The sequence below is a fragment of the Hippoglossus stenolepis genome, chromosome 21, assembly GCF_022539355.2.
Source record: "Hippoglossus stenolepis isolate QCI-W04-F060 chromosome 21, HSTE1.2, whole genome shotgun sequence".
Lineage (NCBI taxonomy): Eukaryota > Metazoa > Chordata > Actinopteri > Pleuronectiformes > Pleuronectidae > Hippoglossus > Hippoglossus stenolepis.
Window position 1 is genome coordinate 9,321,604 of NC_061503.1, and position 18,051 is coordinate 9,339,654.

At 41.8% G+C, this 18,051-nt stretch overlaps 3 protein-coding genes and 1 long non-coding RNA gene across 8 annotated transcripts; 2 read left to right on the forward strand and 2 right to left on the reverse strand.

Annotated features, from left to right (window-relative positions):
- The first annotated feature begins 238 nt into the window (after positions 1 to 238).
- LOC118100552 (protein kinase C and casein kinase substrate in neurons protein 1) lies at positions 239 to 6,399 on the forward strand. Of its 4 annotated transcripts, none has more exons than XM_035145803.2 (10): positions 239 to 476; positions 1,942 to 2,036; positions 2,162 to 2,318; positions 2,575 to 2,810; positions 3,572 to 3,727; positions 4,156 to 4,331; positions 4,448 to 4,568; positions 4,931 to 4,998; positions 5,129 to 5,208; positions 5,726 to 6,399. In XM_035145803.2, exons 2-10 carry the CDS (start codon positions 1,980 to 1,982, stop codon positions 5,836 to 5,838), a joined length of 1,164 nt encoding a protein of 387 aa, XP_035001694.1. In that variant the 5' UTR covers positions 239 to 476; positions 1,942 to 1,979; the 3' UTR covers positions 5,839 to 6,399. The 4 variants fall into 4 exon arrangements, with proteins under 4 accessions (XP_035001694.1, XP_035001696.1, XP_035001695.1 ...); XM_035145805.2 differs by having other exon boundaries at positions 1,965 to 2,036; XM_035145804.2 differs by lacking the exon at positions 239 to 476 and adding an exon at positions 643 to 802 and having other exon boundaries at positions 1,965 to 2,036.
- A 120-nt stretch (positions 6,400 to 6,519) lies between these two features.
- On the forward strand, positions 6,520 to 15,333 carry LOC118100549 (circularly permutated Ras protein 1). 2 transcript variants are annotated; one of them, XM_035145793.2, is made up of 21 exons: positions 6,520 to 7,453; positions 7,750 to 7,848; positions 8,541 to 8,798; positions 9,291 to 9,512; positions 9,614 to 9,745; positions 9,840 to 9,920; positions 10,022 to 10,095; positions 10,283 to 10,447; positions 10,545 to 10,586; positions 10,735 to 10,824; positions 11,092 to 11,243; positions 11,382 to 11,463; positions 11,933 to 12,063; positions 12,199 to 12,283; positions 12,389 to 12,495; positions 13,019 to 13,131; positions 13,713 to 13,830; positions 14,326 to 14,466; positions 14,783 to 14,876; positions 14,957 to 14,983; positions 15,076 to 15,333. In XM_035145793.2, exons 2-21 carry the CDS (start codon positions 7,761 to 7,763, stop codon positions 15,166 to 15,168), a joined length of 2,295 nt encoding a protein of 764 aa, XP_035001684.2. In that variant the 5' UTR covers positions 6,520 to 7,453; positions 7,750 to 7,760; the 3' UTR covers positions 15,169 to 15,333. The 2 variants fall into 2 exon arrangements, with proteins under 2 accessions (XP_035001684.2, XP_035001685.2); XM_035145794.2 differs by having other exon boundaries at positions 15,079 to 15,333.
- On the reverse strand, positions 7,421 to 8,358 carry LOC118100556. The gene is made up of 3 exons (XR_004694457.2): positions 8,295 to 8,358; positions 8,078 to 8,190; positions 7,421 to 8,006 (listed from the first exon to the last, which is right to left on the reverse strand). It is a non-coding gene; the product is annotated as an uncharacterized LOC118100556 (long non-coding RNA).
- A 336-nt stretch (positions 15,334 to 15,669) lies between the features above and the next one.
- Positions 15,670 to 17,930, reverse strand: gjz1 (gap junction protein zeta 1). The gene is made up of 2 exons (XM_035145807.2): positions 17,867 to 17,930; positions 15,670 to 17,140 (listed from the first exon to the last, which is right to left on the reverse strand). Exon 2 carries the CDS (start codon positions 17,112 to 17,114, stop codon positions 16,404 to 16,406), a length of 711 nt encoding a protein of 236 aa, XP_035001698.1. The 5' UTR covers positions 17,115 to 17,140; positions 17,867 to 17,930; the 3' UTR covers positions 15,670 to 16,403.
- Between the last annotated feature and the right edge of the window lie 121 nt (positions 17,931 to 18,051).

The window sequence follows — 18,051 nt, forward strand, 5'->3', positions numbered from 1 at the left end:
GCCTGACCAGAGAGGGAATGGCAGGTCACAGAGGAGCACAGGGCTAATCTGGCAGTTCATGGGTAACCCCCTGCTCCCACCCTCGCCTCTGCTGTCACACACACTCACTAATAAGCTCACATGACAGTGTGCCACACTGACACGATACTGTGACCAGCGGACGGTCAGAATGAAGGTCCAGCATCTCATTAGCACCATATTTAGAGAGACAGAAGGAGGGTTGGGCAGGGAGGAGAGAAGGAGGGGGATTCTTCCAGCTGTTTGTTTTTTTCTAATAGCACAGTGGAGAAAGTGAGAGGGGTGATTGTCAAAGATAGGAGGGAGACCTGAACAGCCCGACAGGAGGAAGCCAATGAGTTAAAGAAGCAAGGCATGAGATTGAAGTGAGGGCAGAGAGGGGAAAGAGGAAGAAGAGTTAATCCTGGAATGATTGAGAGCTAGAGTATCACAGCTGACGTGGGAGCGGGGCAAGAAAGGTAAGTTTCCTCCTCCTGAAGCCAATAAGCAGGAGAGCGATTGCCATGAAAATGCATGTTTAATTTTTCTCTCTCTCCGCGTGTTTGAATTGTCATTGCGTCTCACGCCCACTTTCAGATCAACAACGTGTGTGTGTGTAACTTTAAGTGCCAAGGGAAAATTGGGTCAGTGAGAGGGGAGAGGGGGAGAGAAGCCTGCGTTAGAGGAGGAGAGACGCACTGGGAGAGGGGGAGACGGACAGAGAAATGAAGGGAAATCCTCTGTAGCCCTTGAACTACAGTAACAAGTGGTCACTTGAGTAATCACTGGTGATTCAGAGAGACATGTAAGTGCCGGTTGCTCACAGGCTTGACTGCTCTGCTGCCTTTTGCTTCTTCTTGGCTTGAGGATAGAAGATTATTTGGCATTGAAATACTTTGCTGTGGTGATGCAGGCTGAGCTGTTGAGTTCTATCTCAAACCTCTTCTTTTCCCTGTGCATGGACAACTACAGGAACAGGATAAAGTTTAAAATTGGGAAAAGGAATTGTGAAAAGACAATATGAAGAACAGTTAGCTGAGGGAAAGACGCTCCTACATGAGCCTGACTCTCCGTCATGCTCAGTCTTGTGATGAGGTGTGGTTAGTCACTTTCATATTACTCAGCCAGCTATGTGTGTGTGTGCCTGGACAGAAATAGGGCCAAGTGTGCGTGTCTGTGCATGCATTTCCCTGCTTTTCTTCGAGATGCCTCTCACCCGCCAACATATCTGCCACATGTGCTTCAATTTACATGCTGTGCAAAACAAAAAATGTGTGCTATCTGGACAAGTTATTCCTTTCAAATCCTACATTCCGTTTGGTTTGCCAGATCGGTAAATCTACCCCTGCTGCGCTCATGGTCTCTGTATCGAATCGAGTCAGAGCAGGAGACAGTTGGTTCTAATAGGCCTTTATTAGCCGGAGCAAAGGGAAAGATGACCTTTCTATGCTGTTTATTTTGGGAAGGCAACAGGAAGAATGCCAGAGCAGCTGTTCTATTCCTGCTGGCAGATCCCACCCCTGTGAATTCCAGTCTGCCACTGCAGCGACACTCCCCTTACTCACGCAGCGGGTTCGGATGTTCCCGAGTACTGTACAGTGTAAATAACACCTCGTCAGAATCTTCTAAGTTGTTATGGCAATAAGCTAAGCAACGTCCACACACACACACACACACACACACACACACACACACACACACACACACACACGCACACACAACGCAAGCCATCAGCTGCCAATCATTTCCTATCATAGACGCCTGCCCTAGATGGAGAACAGCTCTGTTTATGAGGAAGCCTGCCGTATCTGCACATTACACCGTGTAGACGTCCAACCTGTTCCATGATAATCAGTGTCACTTGCCTGCCAATAAAAACCCTCTCTTTCCCTGCTCGTTATGCATCTTAACCTGTCTGGCAACTCTCTTGTATCACACAAACAGCTATCGTTTGCTTTCCGAGACAGACACGTTCCGAAAAAATGGCGAACCTCCCCAAAGAGCCCGCCGAAGATGCCAAGAAACAGAGCTTCTGGATGGTGAGGATTATATTTATCATCAAAATCTAAGAAAACTACCGCCCTAGGAACCACTTGTTAATCCAAAACAGTACCCGAGTGCTTGTGGCTGGCTTGTTACACATGATCTCCGCCTCTCCTTGCAGACGGGGAATTATGTGCGCACAGTGCACAGAACTGAACAGTCCTTCCAGGCCTGCAACGACATCGTGGCCTGCTTCACGGAGAGAGCGAAGGTAGAGAAACAGTACGCCCAGCAGCTCAGCCAGTGGAGCAGCAAGTGGAAGACCATAGTCGATTCACGTGAGTATGAGAAACCGCGTGATTGCTGCACGGCCATGGTGGCCTAACATCAGAGCACATGCACTCCCGGGCCCTTTTGATCATCTCAGCTTGCTCTCATCAAGTTAAAATTGCCTCTTTGGTCGCATTAAATGAGTGCATGTGTTGCTTGTTTGAAAAGCTCCAGTGGACAAATGGAGGCCATTATTTCTCTATTGTTTCCATGACTCACCGCTATTATTTCATTTCTCCGTCTGTCTTTTTTTCACCTCCCCAGGGCCACTTTATGGCTCCCTCATGAGGGCGTGGCAGTGCTTCTTCACCTCCACCGAGCGCCTGTCCACCCTCCACTCCTCCATCTCCCAGTCACTCACCGCTGAGGAGGGGAAGCAAGTGAAGACCTGGCAGAAGGAGACCTTTCCCAAAAAAATCTTTTGTGGGTTCAGGGAGAGCTACGACAACAACACCAGCTTTTCTCGAGCCCAAAAACCCTGGTCCAAAAAGCTCATAAAGGTCCAAATACAAATCATTTACATTGTGTGTGTGTGTGTGTGTGTGTGTGTGTGTGTGTGTGTGTGTGTGTGTGTGTGTGTGTGTGTGTGTGTGTGTGTGTGTGTGCATGCTAGTAATGGTTGTCATAAGTAGTAGTTATTATAGTTTCGACTATAACTAATGGTCTTCATTAGCTAAATTAGCTATTTCAGCTTTTTCAAAGTAATGGATTACTTTGTAATTAATTCATTTTATACAAAATAATGATTTAATTACAAAAGTAAGAGAAAAGTTAATCTGACAACCTGCTAGCTTCATTTTTACTGTACAAGCATGAGCGGTAATAATCTTCTCTTGTAACTTTCAGCAAGAAATCAATTTACCCATAATGTCAATCCTCGAAATTATACATATATTTTCCTATATTTAAAGTACATGCAACTTGAACTTACATAAAAAAGCTAATTTAACTTTGACTTGAAATTTTGGAAGAAAGATTAAATAAATAAAATATGTGCATAAATGAGAGGCTGCAGTATTACAGGGAGTTTTGCACTGGACAGTTTCTGTGCAGACACTGAATATTAAACAGATGTTATATATATTAATATATTAAAGGTAATTAGTGAGCTTTATAAGCTAATTGCCAGATGTTGCATATACAGACGAGAGCGCGATCAATCTTTCCACTTTCCACAACAATTCCAACAATCCAGCACATTTCCCATAATGTCAGACCCCTGACTCATGTAAATATCTATATGTGCATGTTTATTCAACAGCTGGAGAAGGTCCGAGTCGCATACCATAAGTCGTGTCAGAGGGAGCAAGCAGCGGTGGAGAAAGAAAAACAAGCAAATGAAAACACCGAGATGAGTCCGGAGAAAAAGCAGAAGATCACAGAGGCCAGAGAAAAGGCCAGAGAGGAGAAGGAGAAGGTGAGGAGAGACGTTCACGCACTTTGCCATCTCACTCCAAGTTAGCCATGCATGTTCAATAAAGAATTCACTCACAGCACATTTCCATTTAAATCACACGTCCCGATTCACCGCGAGATCAACATGCTGCATTCCAAGAAAGATGTGCTGGCCCCGCTGCATGTTGCCATATTTATTCAGTTCAGGAACTAGCAACTCCAAACACAAGCCCCAGCCTTAGATATCTGTTCCAGGCCTTTTCCTTGTATGGAGATGTGTTATTGTTACTCTGCTCAGTGTTTATGGAGCCCAGCATGGGAACAGGGAAGAGCACCCGATGATTTATACTTTTAAGATCCCCCTCCATTTAAGAAACACAGGGGATGTTGTTCCTGAGGGAGAGTATGGCCACCTCTCATCATAAGACTGTTCCTCTGACCTGCCCGCAGAATAAAGAGTGCTACGAGAAAATGCTGGAGGATGTGACGACCTACACGCCTCGCTACATGGAGGAGATGGAGGCCATTTTTGAACAGTCGCAGGAGGAGGAGAAGAAGAGGATCGACTTTCTGAAGGAGGCTTTCCTCTCTATCCACAGGCACCTAGACGTCACCAACAATGAGAGGTGAGCAGGCGTCCATCAGAGGCCTGGGTGCTTGTAGAGCTTGCGGATGGATGGGTTCATACATTTAAGTGCTTATTGAGTCGTGATAAACATCCAGCTCCATGTCTCTGTGTCAGTGTGAAGGCGGTGTACAGTGAGCTCCATCAAACTCTGATGTCCATCGATGACCAGGATGATCTCAAATGGTGGAAGAACAACCGAGGCCCCGGCATGCCCACCGACTGGCCGAAGATTGAGGTGTGGTACAAAGTTACACTGCAAACCAGAGGAGAAAACTACGTACATGTGCAGAAAAACACAATTTAAAAGACAAAACAATTGAATTATACGTACATAAGACTTTCTGAAGCAGATAAACACCAGAAACTGAAGGTGACGATATCAAATTAAATCTCAAACATTTCAGTTTTTTTCTAATTCTCACCTCAGTTAAAGAAAAACGTGCTCTTACTCATGAACTATAACCCATTAAAACAACCTCTCTCCTTGGAAATGTAACATTTTGCATATGAATGTGCATTTTCACAAAGGCATGATAGTATTTATAAATCTCAATACATTGTCAATACATTTAAAACCCAAACTTTTATCGTTGTCAGGAATGGGTCCCACCAGTAAAAAAGCTAAACAGAAAGAAAAGAGACCAGAAAAGAAAAGAGGGCCAACCGTAAGTAGTACTTTTCACCTAGGCTATAGTAACTATATAACTATAGTAAATTATATATATTTTTTAAATCCTAGAGATGACTTCTTTTCTGTTTTTTCACTAATTAAATGTCTGTGTCTTCTCCTGTTAGTGTGATGATCGGGGGTGTGAAGGTGCGAGCTCTGTACGACTATGCGGGAGAGGAGGGCGATGAGCTGTCCTTTAAAGCAGGTGATGCAAAGTGTTATATTCACAACACCTAAATACATTGTGTTCTACAGTCCTTGCCATGTTAAAGCTACATTCAGCATGGATATATATATATATATATATATATATATATAATACTGATGTTACATAAAGATGTATATGGTATCTGAAAATGATGTGAAGTGTCCTCGTGGAGCTTTAAAGGATGAAACCAACTTTCAGGATGATGTTTTATGAGTAAATAGATGTTTTACATACACAGGATATTCATCATATAACACATAACTACTATCTTAATCATACAGATGGCACAAATCTACAGCACTAAACATAAGTGTTGTGGCTGTAATATCATTTGCATTCTGCAGAGACAAAAACCACTATGATTGTGTTGCATTTATTGAGATATTTTGAGTACATTTAATACTTTCATGTATGAATGATAAAGTTCTCAAATCCAAAGAGAGTTGGGTGAGACCATCACAGAATGAAGACGATGCATTTCAACCAACAAACGTTTTATTTACTCTGCCCACAGGTGAAGTGTTCCTTAAGGTTGAAGAGGAGGACGACCAGGGTTGGTGTCGAGGGGTGCTGAGCGGGGGGAAGGAGGGCTTCTACCCGGCCAATTACGTCGAACTTGCCGAGTGAACTCACACTGTCCGAAAGTTTCGGACAAAGTTATTTCTCACAAAGAGTCATTTTTTTAATCTTCTAAAAAAATAACAATTATTATCATTTGATATCTGAAATGTTTGTGACTCTGAGTTAAGTCAGATGTAATCTGTTCCCAGCTCTTTTTGAACTGTCAAGGTTTAAGGCCTTAATATTCTAACCTAGTTAGTTTGAGTACTTCTTCAACATGAAATAACTTATGAATGACTAGTATGTAATGTGTGTGTGTGTGTGTGTGTGTGTGTGTGTGTGTGTGTGTGTGTGTGTGTGTGTGTGTGTGTGTGTGTGTGTGTGTGTGTGTTACATGCACATGTGCACATTCAAATGAAACAAAAGAGAAGAGAGGATATTTATTTACTGCCATCATGTCTGAGTCACTAGGTCACTGTAATGAAGATAACTGATAATTATACATGAGGTTTACAGTCATGAGTGCACACAAGGTTCATGTTTACTCAACACGTATGATGTATAAGCCAAAGCACATAGATGTTTGACTGAGGAGAATGGATTTTCACAATAAATAAATAAATAATTTGTTTTGCCTGTGATCCATCTTATTGACAGAATGTTTTTTTTCTTGCAATGCCAGCAGTGTGGTTTCAGGGATGGAGATGTTGGCTGGACAATCCACCTCTTTGCTTAGGATTGAAATATCCCATTGCCAACAGGATGAGCTGTTATATCAATACTTTGGTTTATGGCCAAATCCCTGCAAAACTGATTTTCATCAGACATTACTACAGAGATGTTAGCATGGCTTCTCCCCTCTTTAGGACAGAGCTGACCGAAGACTGAATAGTAGAAGCAAAAACATACATGTATAGATTCAATCTATCACTTTCAAATTATTCTCTGAAGTCTGTGAAGTGGTTTTCATGTTGACGGGATACGATATATCATGACGTTTGAAGTCCCTGCACATACAGATCGATATAGTTCCATGAATCAAACATCTACCAAGCACCAATACTGAAAGACATTAAAAACAAGAATTAAAAGGTTTTTATAAAAGAATTGTCATTTGGCGTAAAAAACATTGTTTAATTTGAGAGTGCAACTCCTCTGTCCTCAAATCGTCCAGCATACAGAGGTCTTCTATAGCAAATGATATTGTATTACGAGCACTCTCATCCAAATTGACTTATATACTTCCATATTTCAGTAGCAGCAACGGTGTAGATTATCTCCTTTAATCTGTGTACATAGAAGAATTTCACAGGGTCGTCAATGTAGGTCGTTGTTTTACTTTGAAAGACTTAAAACTTTAACATCTTCACTTAAACCTTTGACAGCTTCCCGCCCTGTTTTGCAGCTCTGCGTCATCCACCAATTGTATTTACATTCATGAATGTTTAACTCATGTCTTGCAATAAATCTGTGACTAACCACCCAACCTCTCACCCACACACACACACACACTCCACTCTACAGTGTCTTTAGTTCGAAAGAAAACCTGTTGGACAACATCTCTGTGGCTCAAACAATGAATGACAAGACGTCACACAGGAGTTGAAACATTTGTAAGACCTGGGAGAGTTTCTTGTTTATGGTTGCACTGTACCCTCAGCGTTCAAAGGACTCTCCGTGTGTGAGTATACATTATATGTGCCTTCTTTAAGAGAACTGGTTCATTTTGTATCGCATTAAGACGTTGGATGCGTTGTCTAGATTATGTTTCTTTAATGAGACTGCTTCTTAAAAGCTGTATCATTATCCACATGCTCCCCATGGAAAATCCTTCTGTTATTACTTTGATTACTTTGATTGCTATGGCTAGGATTGGATAATTACCTTTGTTATGAGTTGAAGTTGTTACCGTACACTATTTGTTGTTGTTATCAGGGGTCGTGTTGTGTTAATTATTGTCCTTTCTCTCACACACAGGCAGATCCACAATGGAATTTGCTTGTGGGTTTGTTTACGTGCCGCCAGTGACTCAGATGGACGGTCAAAGATCCAACAGCAATGTCATTAAACGCTCAGGTGTGAACTCTTTCTACTCGTATAAAAGAAAAAATACCTAACACTAACACTTGTCTAAACACACCCATGTGACATTTTTGGCTCCTGGTTGCTGGTAAGTATTTGTTTCCTGGTTTGTGATCGGTGGGATCCAGACACAGATGTTTTCCGTAGCTTCACTGGAGTTAGAAAAGTATTTCAGCTAAAACATGAACAGGAAACATCAGATTCTTTCGTCGTTCTAAAATACCTTCTTTGAAGAAATCCATTTAAGGGGAAAAGAGCTTTCACTCTGCTGTGGTCTGTCGCTGAGTCATTTCTCCTGCTGTCAGCTCCATTCTCTGACAGATGTGCAAAGGCAATCTGGGAAATGTAGGAAATCATTGTCTAAAGTATGAATTGAGAGAAAGATACAGTTTAAATGCATGAATATCAAAAACTGATGGTAAACATGTAAAAGTATCTACAGGTGGTGATTTTCCCTTGCTTCCTTCCTCAAAGCTGTCTGAGTGACTGGTTGGTTAAGTACTGTCGTGTATAATGTAACCAGTGACACAGACACACAGGAGACACTCCTTTCAGATGTATTGCTCGGAATTGTATGGGTCACACTTTCTCACAGAGGAAGTTATTTTGTCTGTGATGCACATTTCTCCTGCAGGAAACTGTTCAGCATTAACTGCCGTTGAATAAATGTTTTCTTTGCCTTTTAGCTCTACTCCCTCCTTCTAACCGTATTCGTCCTCGGATGCCCCCCCCTCCTCCTCCTCCTCCAACAAACTCTGCAGAAGCCAAATTGCCCAAATTCCCCACAACTACCTCCAAGATCTTTGAGCAGTTGGAGAAGAGCATACTGAAAAAGGTTGTGAAGCCCAGTGTCTTCTATGAAAATGAAGAATTTCACAATAAAACTGAGGCAGCTTTATCCGTCAATACAGCAGGCCAGCAGACGGCATCTCCTCGGAGGACAGGTACAGTGAATGTGGACAAATTAATATGTAAATCTTTGGCTGAGCACATTCAGTTTAACACCATGGCTGCGGTTGATATCTTAAAGGAGTAATTCACCCCAAAATTCTGTGTTATCCATAGCTGCCAAACAGACAGGAAAGTCTGTTAGCCGCTACTCTTACACTTATTGAAGGAAATTATTTTCTCTTCATAAACAGTCACTTAACCAAAATCAAAAACTGAAAAACAGAACATTCAAGCATCAAAAATAGATAGATAGATAGATAGATAGATAGATAGATAGATAGATAGATAGATAGATAGATAGATAGATAGATAGACAGATCAGACAGACAGAGATAGATAGATAGATAGATAGATAGATAGATAGATAGATTGACACTGATTTACACACTGATACATTGTTAGATTGATACATTGTTACATAGATACATTGATAGATTGGTCGATCAATCCATTCCTAACCGTCTGCTCCTCTCTTCTTCACCCAGCCCTTCTTCCACCCCACATGAAACCTGCAGACAACAGCCAGTCCCCTCCTGACAGCCAGCCACTCAACAGCACTCAGACATTTGTCTATGACCTGCCAAACAAAGAGCCAGATTTAAACACCCAGCCCTGGGATCCAGACTACTCATACAGTACACCAGAAGGCACTGGGGGCGAGGTGAAGCTGCCGGTCGATACTAGCACTGTGAAGGGTCCGACACCAGGTGAGCAGGCATCTTTGTTTTTCCTAATTGTACCTAGATTTAACTAATTTAGGGAAGGGTTCGATCATTTTCATTTCCTCTGCTCTCACCTCAAACCCAAGCCCCAGCCCTCCCACCAAGACCCTCATTCATGAAGTCAATGCCAGAGTACCTGGTGCTGATACCCTCGTCAAGCTCAGCTGCTTCATCCTCTCAGAAATCCGCCTCAACTTCATCACTTTCCCACTCTGATGGTAAGGGTAAATACAACAGCACCTGTCAAGCTGTGAAAGGACCAATATAGGCTAGAATAACACAAAATGCTGATTTTGAATGCTTCCCACTCAGGATCAGCAGATAAGGAGCCTCTTCCCGGGAATCCCAACGTTGTCCTAGTCAGTTTAGGGAAATTACTCTCAGAGGAAAGAGGTCAGTAAACTTTTATCATCGCCATAAAACCTTCATGAGTGGCCCTCTAGTTTCATTTTCAGTATTATTATCTGTAATGATGACAATTTGCATATTTCCAGTGCAGCCCATTGTAGGTGAACCTACCTCCTGCTCCCAGTGTGGCTCTGTGCTGGACTCCTGCTATTACAACGTGGTAAGACCAAGAGTCATTGATTTCAAATGTGAAGAACAACTGTAAATCTCCCTGTAATCACTTTGAGCATAAGCGTTATTGATCCTTACATAATAAATAATTGGGATTAATTGGGACTGATGTGGTTCCTGTTTTGGTGTCAGACAGTGAGCTCAGTTAATGTTTCTCACTTTATGCCGAATTGCAGGTTAATAAGTGTCACTTCTGTGGAACCTGCGAGTCGACCAGCCCTCCCAGTATAGCTCCCTGTATTAACTTCCTCCTCAACCCGGATGAAAAGCCCCTGTGCGCTGCTGACGCTCTGCTGCTCTTCTGCATCGACACCTCAGGCTCCATGAGCATCACCTCCCAGGTAAAGTCACAGACCTGACATGGCCGCTGTTTATTCTTGGCCGACATTCACAAATACAACATGTGATGTCTTCAACTGATCAGATTCTCATTTGAAGGTGTCAGTAGGTGAGCAGCTTGTCCACCGATCCCGTCTCCAGGTGAGTTTTTCCACATTTCTAAAAAGACATTTCTCCTTTTAACTTTGTGATACTGAAAATGAGCATGACGAGTGTAATGTCAAAATAATTGTCCAGAAATGAAATCAAGATGCTTCTGGTGAATTAAAAAATATTGTATTCAAAACAGTTTGTCCAGGAAGCTGTGATACAGTGTGTTCAGAGACTAAGTGAACAGCGACCAGACGTAAGAGTGGGGCTCATCACCTTCAACCATCAGGTACACACTGTTTTCCCCCTGATAGCTCTAGTTTTCTTATGGTATATGTTGTATTCCAATCGTTCAGGTTTATCTCCTGTTTATATAATCCTTTTCTGTATTTCCGTGAGTCACCGTGTCTTTTTGTCTCTCATTTGATGTCAGCGAAATGGAATTTCTTCAGTCTTCAGTTCTGTCAGGCAGCATCATTGTAATCTTGAAAAACACTTTGAATAATGTGTTTTATTGCTGTTGCTTTTCTTTATGCTCTGATGTTGGTGTTGCCAGGTTATGATGCATGGCCATGAGAATGTCACATCACATTTCCTGAGCGGAGATGAGTTGACCGACAGCCACTATCTGAAAGAGGCTGCAGCCAGTTTCCCCAGTCCACCTCCGCTCTCGCAGACCAAGGACTTCTTACAGAAACAAGTTATGGGGTATGTATATTATATTATATTGTATTTATTTGTGTGTGTGTGTGTGTGTATATATGTATGTGTGTATGTTTATATGATGATACCTGTTTTATATTCAAATAACGAACATATCATCTTGATTCTGTTCTTTTTAAAAAGATTATCTGAAAGTGGGACCACAGCTCTGGGTCCAGCTGCTCTCCTGGCAATTGCAATGGCCTCCAGACAGCCAGGGTCCAATGTAGGTTTGGCTTTTCAATCTTATTTGCAATTTTATTATATGTACATATAAACTGGGTTTATATATATATATATATATATTAAAACCCAGTTCATATTGATTTGTACTAAACCCAGTGGTTCCCAAACTAGGGGTTACCTCTGTTTTTAAAAGTGTTTTGTCGTACTGATTCAACAAAGCTCTTGCACACCTTAAAGTTTAGATGTGCAGATGCTTAAACATTGTTGAGTGAGAAGGAACCAGGAAGCCCTCAAAGTGTATTCAGCTTTGTAGGTTGACCCTGATCAGCATTGTGTACAGACACTTTATTTCCCCTGCATTTAACAGCCCTGAATAGATTTCTATTTATTTTATCAGAGGATTCATTCATATTTTTTTACAAACACAGTTTTGATATGGTCCTAAAGCAATTACATGTCACTTCTTCATTTTTCTATTTTCTAAAAACAATACACTCCTGATCTTGAAGGTCATTGTCTGTACAGATGGGAAGGCCAACACAGAGTTAGGAAATCTGGAGGTGGAGGACAATGATGCCCACAGCCTCCTCTCATCCACCATCTTCTACCAGGAGCTGGGGGAGTACGCTGCTAAGCAGGGGTTTGTACACATCTCTAAATCAATATCAAGAATGGAAATGTGTGATCAAGCATATTACAGGAGTGGAGGTTCAGATGCAGCCAAGTTAAACTTCTCTGTGATGAAGATGATGCTGACATATGCTTCTTCCATTAGTGTGACGGTGTCTGTGCTGTCCATAGAGGGAACAGACTGCAGGCTGGATGAGCTGGGACGACTCGCCGACCGCACTGGGGGCAAAGTAAGTGACCTGAGGAAACCTGCGTCGCACGAGATTCGTCGTTATTTTTTTACGAATCAAGTCTTGCATTTCTAATGTCCTTGTGTTTTGACTCTTTTCCTCCAGGTGGTGATATCAAGTCCAAACCGGCTGCACCCAGAGTTCGAACAGATCATTGACAACAGGACCACAGCTACACACTGTACCGTCGCATTGCTGCTGCCCAAATCACTGTAAGAGCTGCACCTTTTTTCAATATAACTAAGTAGAATGGCACTCAGTGCGCATACCTCTGCAAAGGACCAGCAGTCCCATCAAATTCAAACAAGCTGTACCAAATGTACCAAATACGACTGATTTTTCTTTCATCAAGATCCATGAATAATTTCCTGGGAAATCAGTGACAATATAAAAAAAAACCAAAACATCCTATTTCACAATAATAAAGAAAGTGAAGAAGAAAACCTGGATCCAGCCCCTGATCCGGATCCGCACCAAAACTTAACGGGGTTCTTTCCTGGCCCATACTGCATCCTTCCACCAGGTTTCATGGCCATGAAGTAGTTTTTCTTACAGACAAACAAATATACAAACCAACCAACAAACAAACTGACAAAAGTGAAAACCTCCTTGCCAGAGGTAAAAATTCCTCAGGAATTGGTCTAGATGTTTGGCACATGAAAGAATTTGGAAGCACTTTGAATTACATAATTAACAAGGTCCTGCAGGATTGACGGATGTTCTCCTTTGCTGCAGACGAATGAGAGGAGAGAAGGAGTCTGGACACAAAGTGATCAGAGAGGTAGGGAATGTGGCCCCGGATACAGAGATCACCTTCCAGTTTGGAGTCAATGAACTGGACACAGAAGGTGAGAAAAGAAACTGCTGTCACCACTTACAGACTGTCTGTATTTTGAGTTTCTTTAGTTTTTCTAGTAGTAGATCTAATGCTGTCCTCAGGATTGTCACAGGTCGTGTTGTGATGTGTGCGCTGCCAGGTCTTGCAGGATGCTGATTGCTGATGCAACACTGTGAGGGAGCCAGAGTCTCTGACAAACAAAAACTAACCAGGGCAAAAAAGCTGCTATAATGAATAACAGAAGAAATCCATGTTGTGCCAATTGTGGTCAGAGAGGGATTTGGATGCACATGTAACAACCTGTTATTTCTCCAAAAAGAAAAAGACAATTCTATTAATGAAGATCTATGACCCTGACCTTTAACCTTTGATCACCAAAATCTATTCAATTCATCCGTGAGTCGATCCGAACATTTAAAGCAAATATTGAAGGAATTCTCTCCATGCAGTCTTGAGATATCATGTTCAAAAGGATGGGACGTACAGATGGACGGAACACACGCCTCCAGCAAATGGCTGTCGCAGGCATGGAGTCCTAAAAAACGATGAACCCTCTGGACTGATATCTGTGTTCTGTCTGCTTCCGCTCAGCGTCGGCTCCAGCCCCTGGAAGCCGCGTGTCCATCCAGCTGCTGATCAGGTACCGACAGAGGAACGGAGAGAAGATGCTCAGGGTGATAACTGCGAACCGAGATGTTACTGATGACAGGTGATGATGATTTTGTTTCCATAACCACGGCGCTTCACGCACTCGCACCTAGAAACACACACCGCTGCTGCACTGAGCTATCTGCATTCTTGAGGCGTTGGGAGTTTAAAGTCTTTATCTTTTGATACCTCTCATCAACGAGCCGCCCTCAGGACAACAGTTGATTGGATGTGTTATTTTACGACAATCTCGGAGAACCTTTGGGCAAAGCAGCTTTGAAAATCCAATGAGAGTGGCTGTTGCTGAGATACTGGGGCCTTCTCATCATGAAGAAATGTGTAAATCATATTTCTTATCAATTCTAACATTGAGTCCCACAGTAAATTAACCTCTCAACCCAGTCTGTCTCCGTCATATCCAGAATTAAACTCACGCATATCCTCGTCCTAGCAGCCACAAAGCGGTGTGTGTGTTTGCACTGTGATACAATGGCAAGGCTGAAGCTGTAAATGCTGAGACGCACCCTCATGATGAAAGTGTGACCGTCCTTCACAGCTCGGCGGCCCTGTCCTCCCTGTCTCTGGCCATCATTCAGCTCAACTCGTCCCAGGCCAGCGCCGCTCTGGCTGTCAGAGGCCGCATCCTGGACGCCAGGAGGGAAGGGGAGCTGCAGAGGAAGCTGATAGAGAGAGCGATGTGAGTCACAGAGGGGCGAAAATGTGTGAGCAGATAACTTATACTGAAATCTGACAACTGGTTTTAAATGAGGGCTGATTCTGTATCCATGTATACATAAAAAATAAAAAAAATATAAGAGAAGTAAAAAAATAAACAGAAAAATGTTATTGGGTTTAAAAGGGGGCGAGTGTAGAATCTCTTTTCATTAAATAGCATGAGCAAAACTATAATTATTCCTGCATTTGAAGATGAATAAACTCATTGCATTCTGTTTATTAGAGTGTATTACAGTGTATCCCAGGCTGTGCAGCTCATGTGCTGTCTGTGTTTGCAGTGAATATAATCAGAGTGCCCAGGACCAACAGACTTACCAAGAATGGGTTAAAACCATGGAGCCGATATACAACAACATTCATAACTTCACACGGGTGAGTTTATACTGCACATTTATTTGATTCAGTGCTTCACATTAATCAAAACCACCAAACTTAAATGCTTATTCCCCCAGAGACAATCAGTCATCTCAGACTCACAGGTAACACAATGTCCTTATACTGTCCCAAAATACTGCATTGCCCATTTTGCTTAATCTTTTTTCTGATAATTTTCCAATTCTTCTCCTGTCAGCAGTCTCTAACAGACGCTGGAGCAGCGCTGCTCTACACCATGAAGCACAGCAACAGGAAGTCCATCTCACTGAAGAACAAAGTTAAACTCTAGTTTCTACACTTTTTTACCTTGTTGGAGGCAACTTAAGTCATGAGCGACAGGGATAAATACAACTGCTGTTTGACTTTATCTGACTGTATAAATATCTGTTAAATATTATACAATGTGACTGTATCACTGTGTATCGTCTGAAAACATGCTCATCTGTGTCAAAAACATTTATTTCTCTGCGAGATTTCTTATATTTTCTGTCCGCGTTGCACACACAAACTGCTGAGGCAGTGCACAGTGTATTTGACACCTTCCCGGCGGCAGTTTGAGCTTTTGTGTTGACCAAAAAAAAACCTGACTCAGAAACACATCATGCAGCTCACACCCAGGTCATCTGGTTTCAGCAAAATACATCTCACAGCCTCCACCCCAACAGCCAATATATATGTGTTCTGATGATCGGCTGATTGTGATGATTATTTAATTGTGTTGTAATACATGTGATTTGTTTCCCCCAAATTTGATCATGCAACAAAACTTAATAACACAAGAGCAGCTGAGGATCATTAAAAGGCGAGGCAAGTTTATTTATGAGGCACATTTCACATGACGCAGAGGATCATCAAAATGCTTCACATGAAAACACGTAATAAGAACAGAGCTAAAAGACTAACAAGTGTGAGGTCTGTAAAAAATGAAAACATAGAAATTCATACAATGTCGCAGTTAAGAGTCAGAGAGAAATTAATACCAGAAAATTAAAAGCGTAAGGTGAACAAAAAAAATATTTATCCTGTTTGGGGATCATCTAAGATCTTTATTCTGCTTTGCAAGTGAACGCAGCATTATCATGATTTGTTTTAATTCTACAGGAACATGAGCTGAGAGGTCTGGAGGGTTCATATTGTGGAAGCAAGTGTTTTACTTTGTCCATAAACCATTAACTGATTAATAGACGAGTAGGAACATTCATCCATCATCTGTACTGCTTATCCTTTAAGGGTCAAGAGGAGGCCGGAGCCAGTAAGAATATTTTGAAGTCAACTCTTTGAGACATTGGAAGCCAAAGCAGAAATCTGTGAACTTGTGTAAATTATTTTAAAGTGTGAATATGTTTTTCTAGATCTTAATAAGATGTGTACCCATTAATTCTTGCTATATTTAAGATATTGTGGCTTGTTTTGAAGTTGACTTGAAGTGGGAGATGGAATTTAAGTCAGTAATAACTTAAAGAAAGAGAATTGTTGTTGATGTTGTTGTCATAATGTTACAAAGGAAAAATGCTGTGTCGCTGTTTAAAAGTGGCAAAGGTAGTGAACAATGGCATAGATAGAAAATAATACTGAACAACCAACAATCATGCCTGAAATAGAAGCTAAAGCATAGATCGACATGCGCTTCTCTGGAGCGGCCCTCACAACACAAACACGTAACTGAGAGCAAATGTCTGTGATACAATTGTATGGACCATTATCCAGAGCCGGCAGGTTCCAACCCAACAGAACATAGATAAACCAGGATTCAATCAGCATACGCAGAGTGATGCTGAGCAGGTAGAAGCCCACTGTGCCTCTGTCTTTATTGAGATCAATCACCATCTTCCCTGTGGGGTCTTTGGACACAACCTGAGCCCCCTCTGTTCCCTGGCCCGCCAGCTCCATGTCTGCCTTCGCCTGGCAGCTCCTCTTCTCGGCCCGGGAGCGCAGGTGAGCGGTGAACAGCTCCATGACCAGGACGGAGAGGATGACCAGGACAAACATGAAGTTCCAGGCCGACACCATGGGTTTGTGGAAAAGTCTGTTGAAGCAGGCTTTGGTGCAGAGGCTGTCACCGGTGCCGTTGCAGCTAAAGTCCGAGTCCATTTTGTGGAAGGGCATCTCAGCCAGGAAGAGGATCACCACGCGGATGCACAGGAAGCCAAACCACAGCGAGCGGCCCGTGTAGGTGGTGGTGGCGTCCGCTGCTGTCCGCAGGATGGGGATGAGGCCTGTCACTAACGCTGCCATCGTCACCAATGGTTCTTGTTTGGAATCTAAGAGTGGAAAGGTTGGAACAAAAGAAAAACACTATGCTTAAATTGTGATGACATACATACAGTGATGTAATTGATCACGTTTGAGGTACTTGTACTTTTCACTTGTATTCTAAACTTAAATTTCTTATCATTTCAAAAGGAAACATTTGTTTTTATTTTACATTGTTCCTCATTTTGCATTTATTTGACAATTTGGTTACAAGATCATTCTCGGATCCAAATGTTTATGAAATACAAGATTAAACCAATGGTTACAAACATTTTAGCATATGACCATGTGGAATAAAACAGTGTATGTGACCTCTTGTTATATATGAGAAGTCAAGTTATTAACATCTCAGAAAAAAGATTTTTGAAAAAAAGCCTAAAAACTTTATATCCTTCAGACTTTTATTTCCTGCTTTGTTAATCATTTCATAATTCATTCCTATATCTTTTCTGTGTGCGACAGAAATTTTAATTAAGAATAATTTAGAATTTCAAGTTTATGTCACCTGAGAAATATATAAATATTGTTTCTTCACACTCATAGTAGAACTTACAAAACATCAGAGTGCAGTTTTTTAAAATACATTTTTCACTTCTCGTCTGAATAATAGATTGCAGTAATCACACACACACACGCTTTAACACGTGTTCTCATTTGCACAGATACACACCCACCTCCATTTGTGTGTATGGATTGAAGTTAATGGGAATAAAGTGTGACAGATGAGAACTTACCTTTAAGACTTGCAGCCAGCTAATGGGATTGACGCCACGCTCGCTTTGCATTCAGTACTTTTGGGGGAAAGAATTTTCATTGTCATCAATATATGTGTTACAGTTTCCCACCCAATGATGTGCTGAGTCAGTCTCACTTCACATTTCATGGGCATCTCCCTTTTTAACAGTTGGTTTTGCATTTA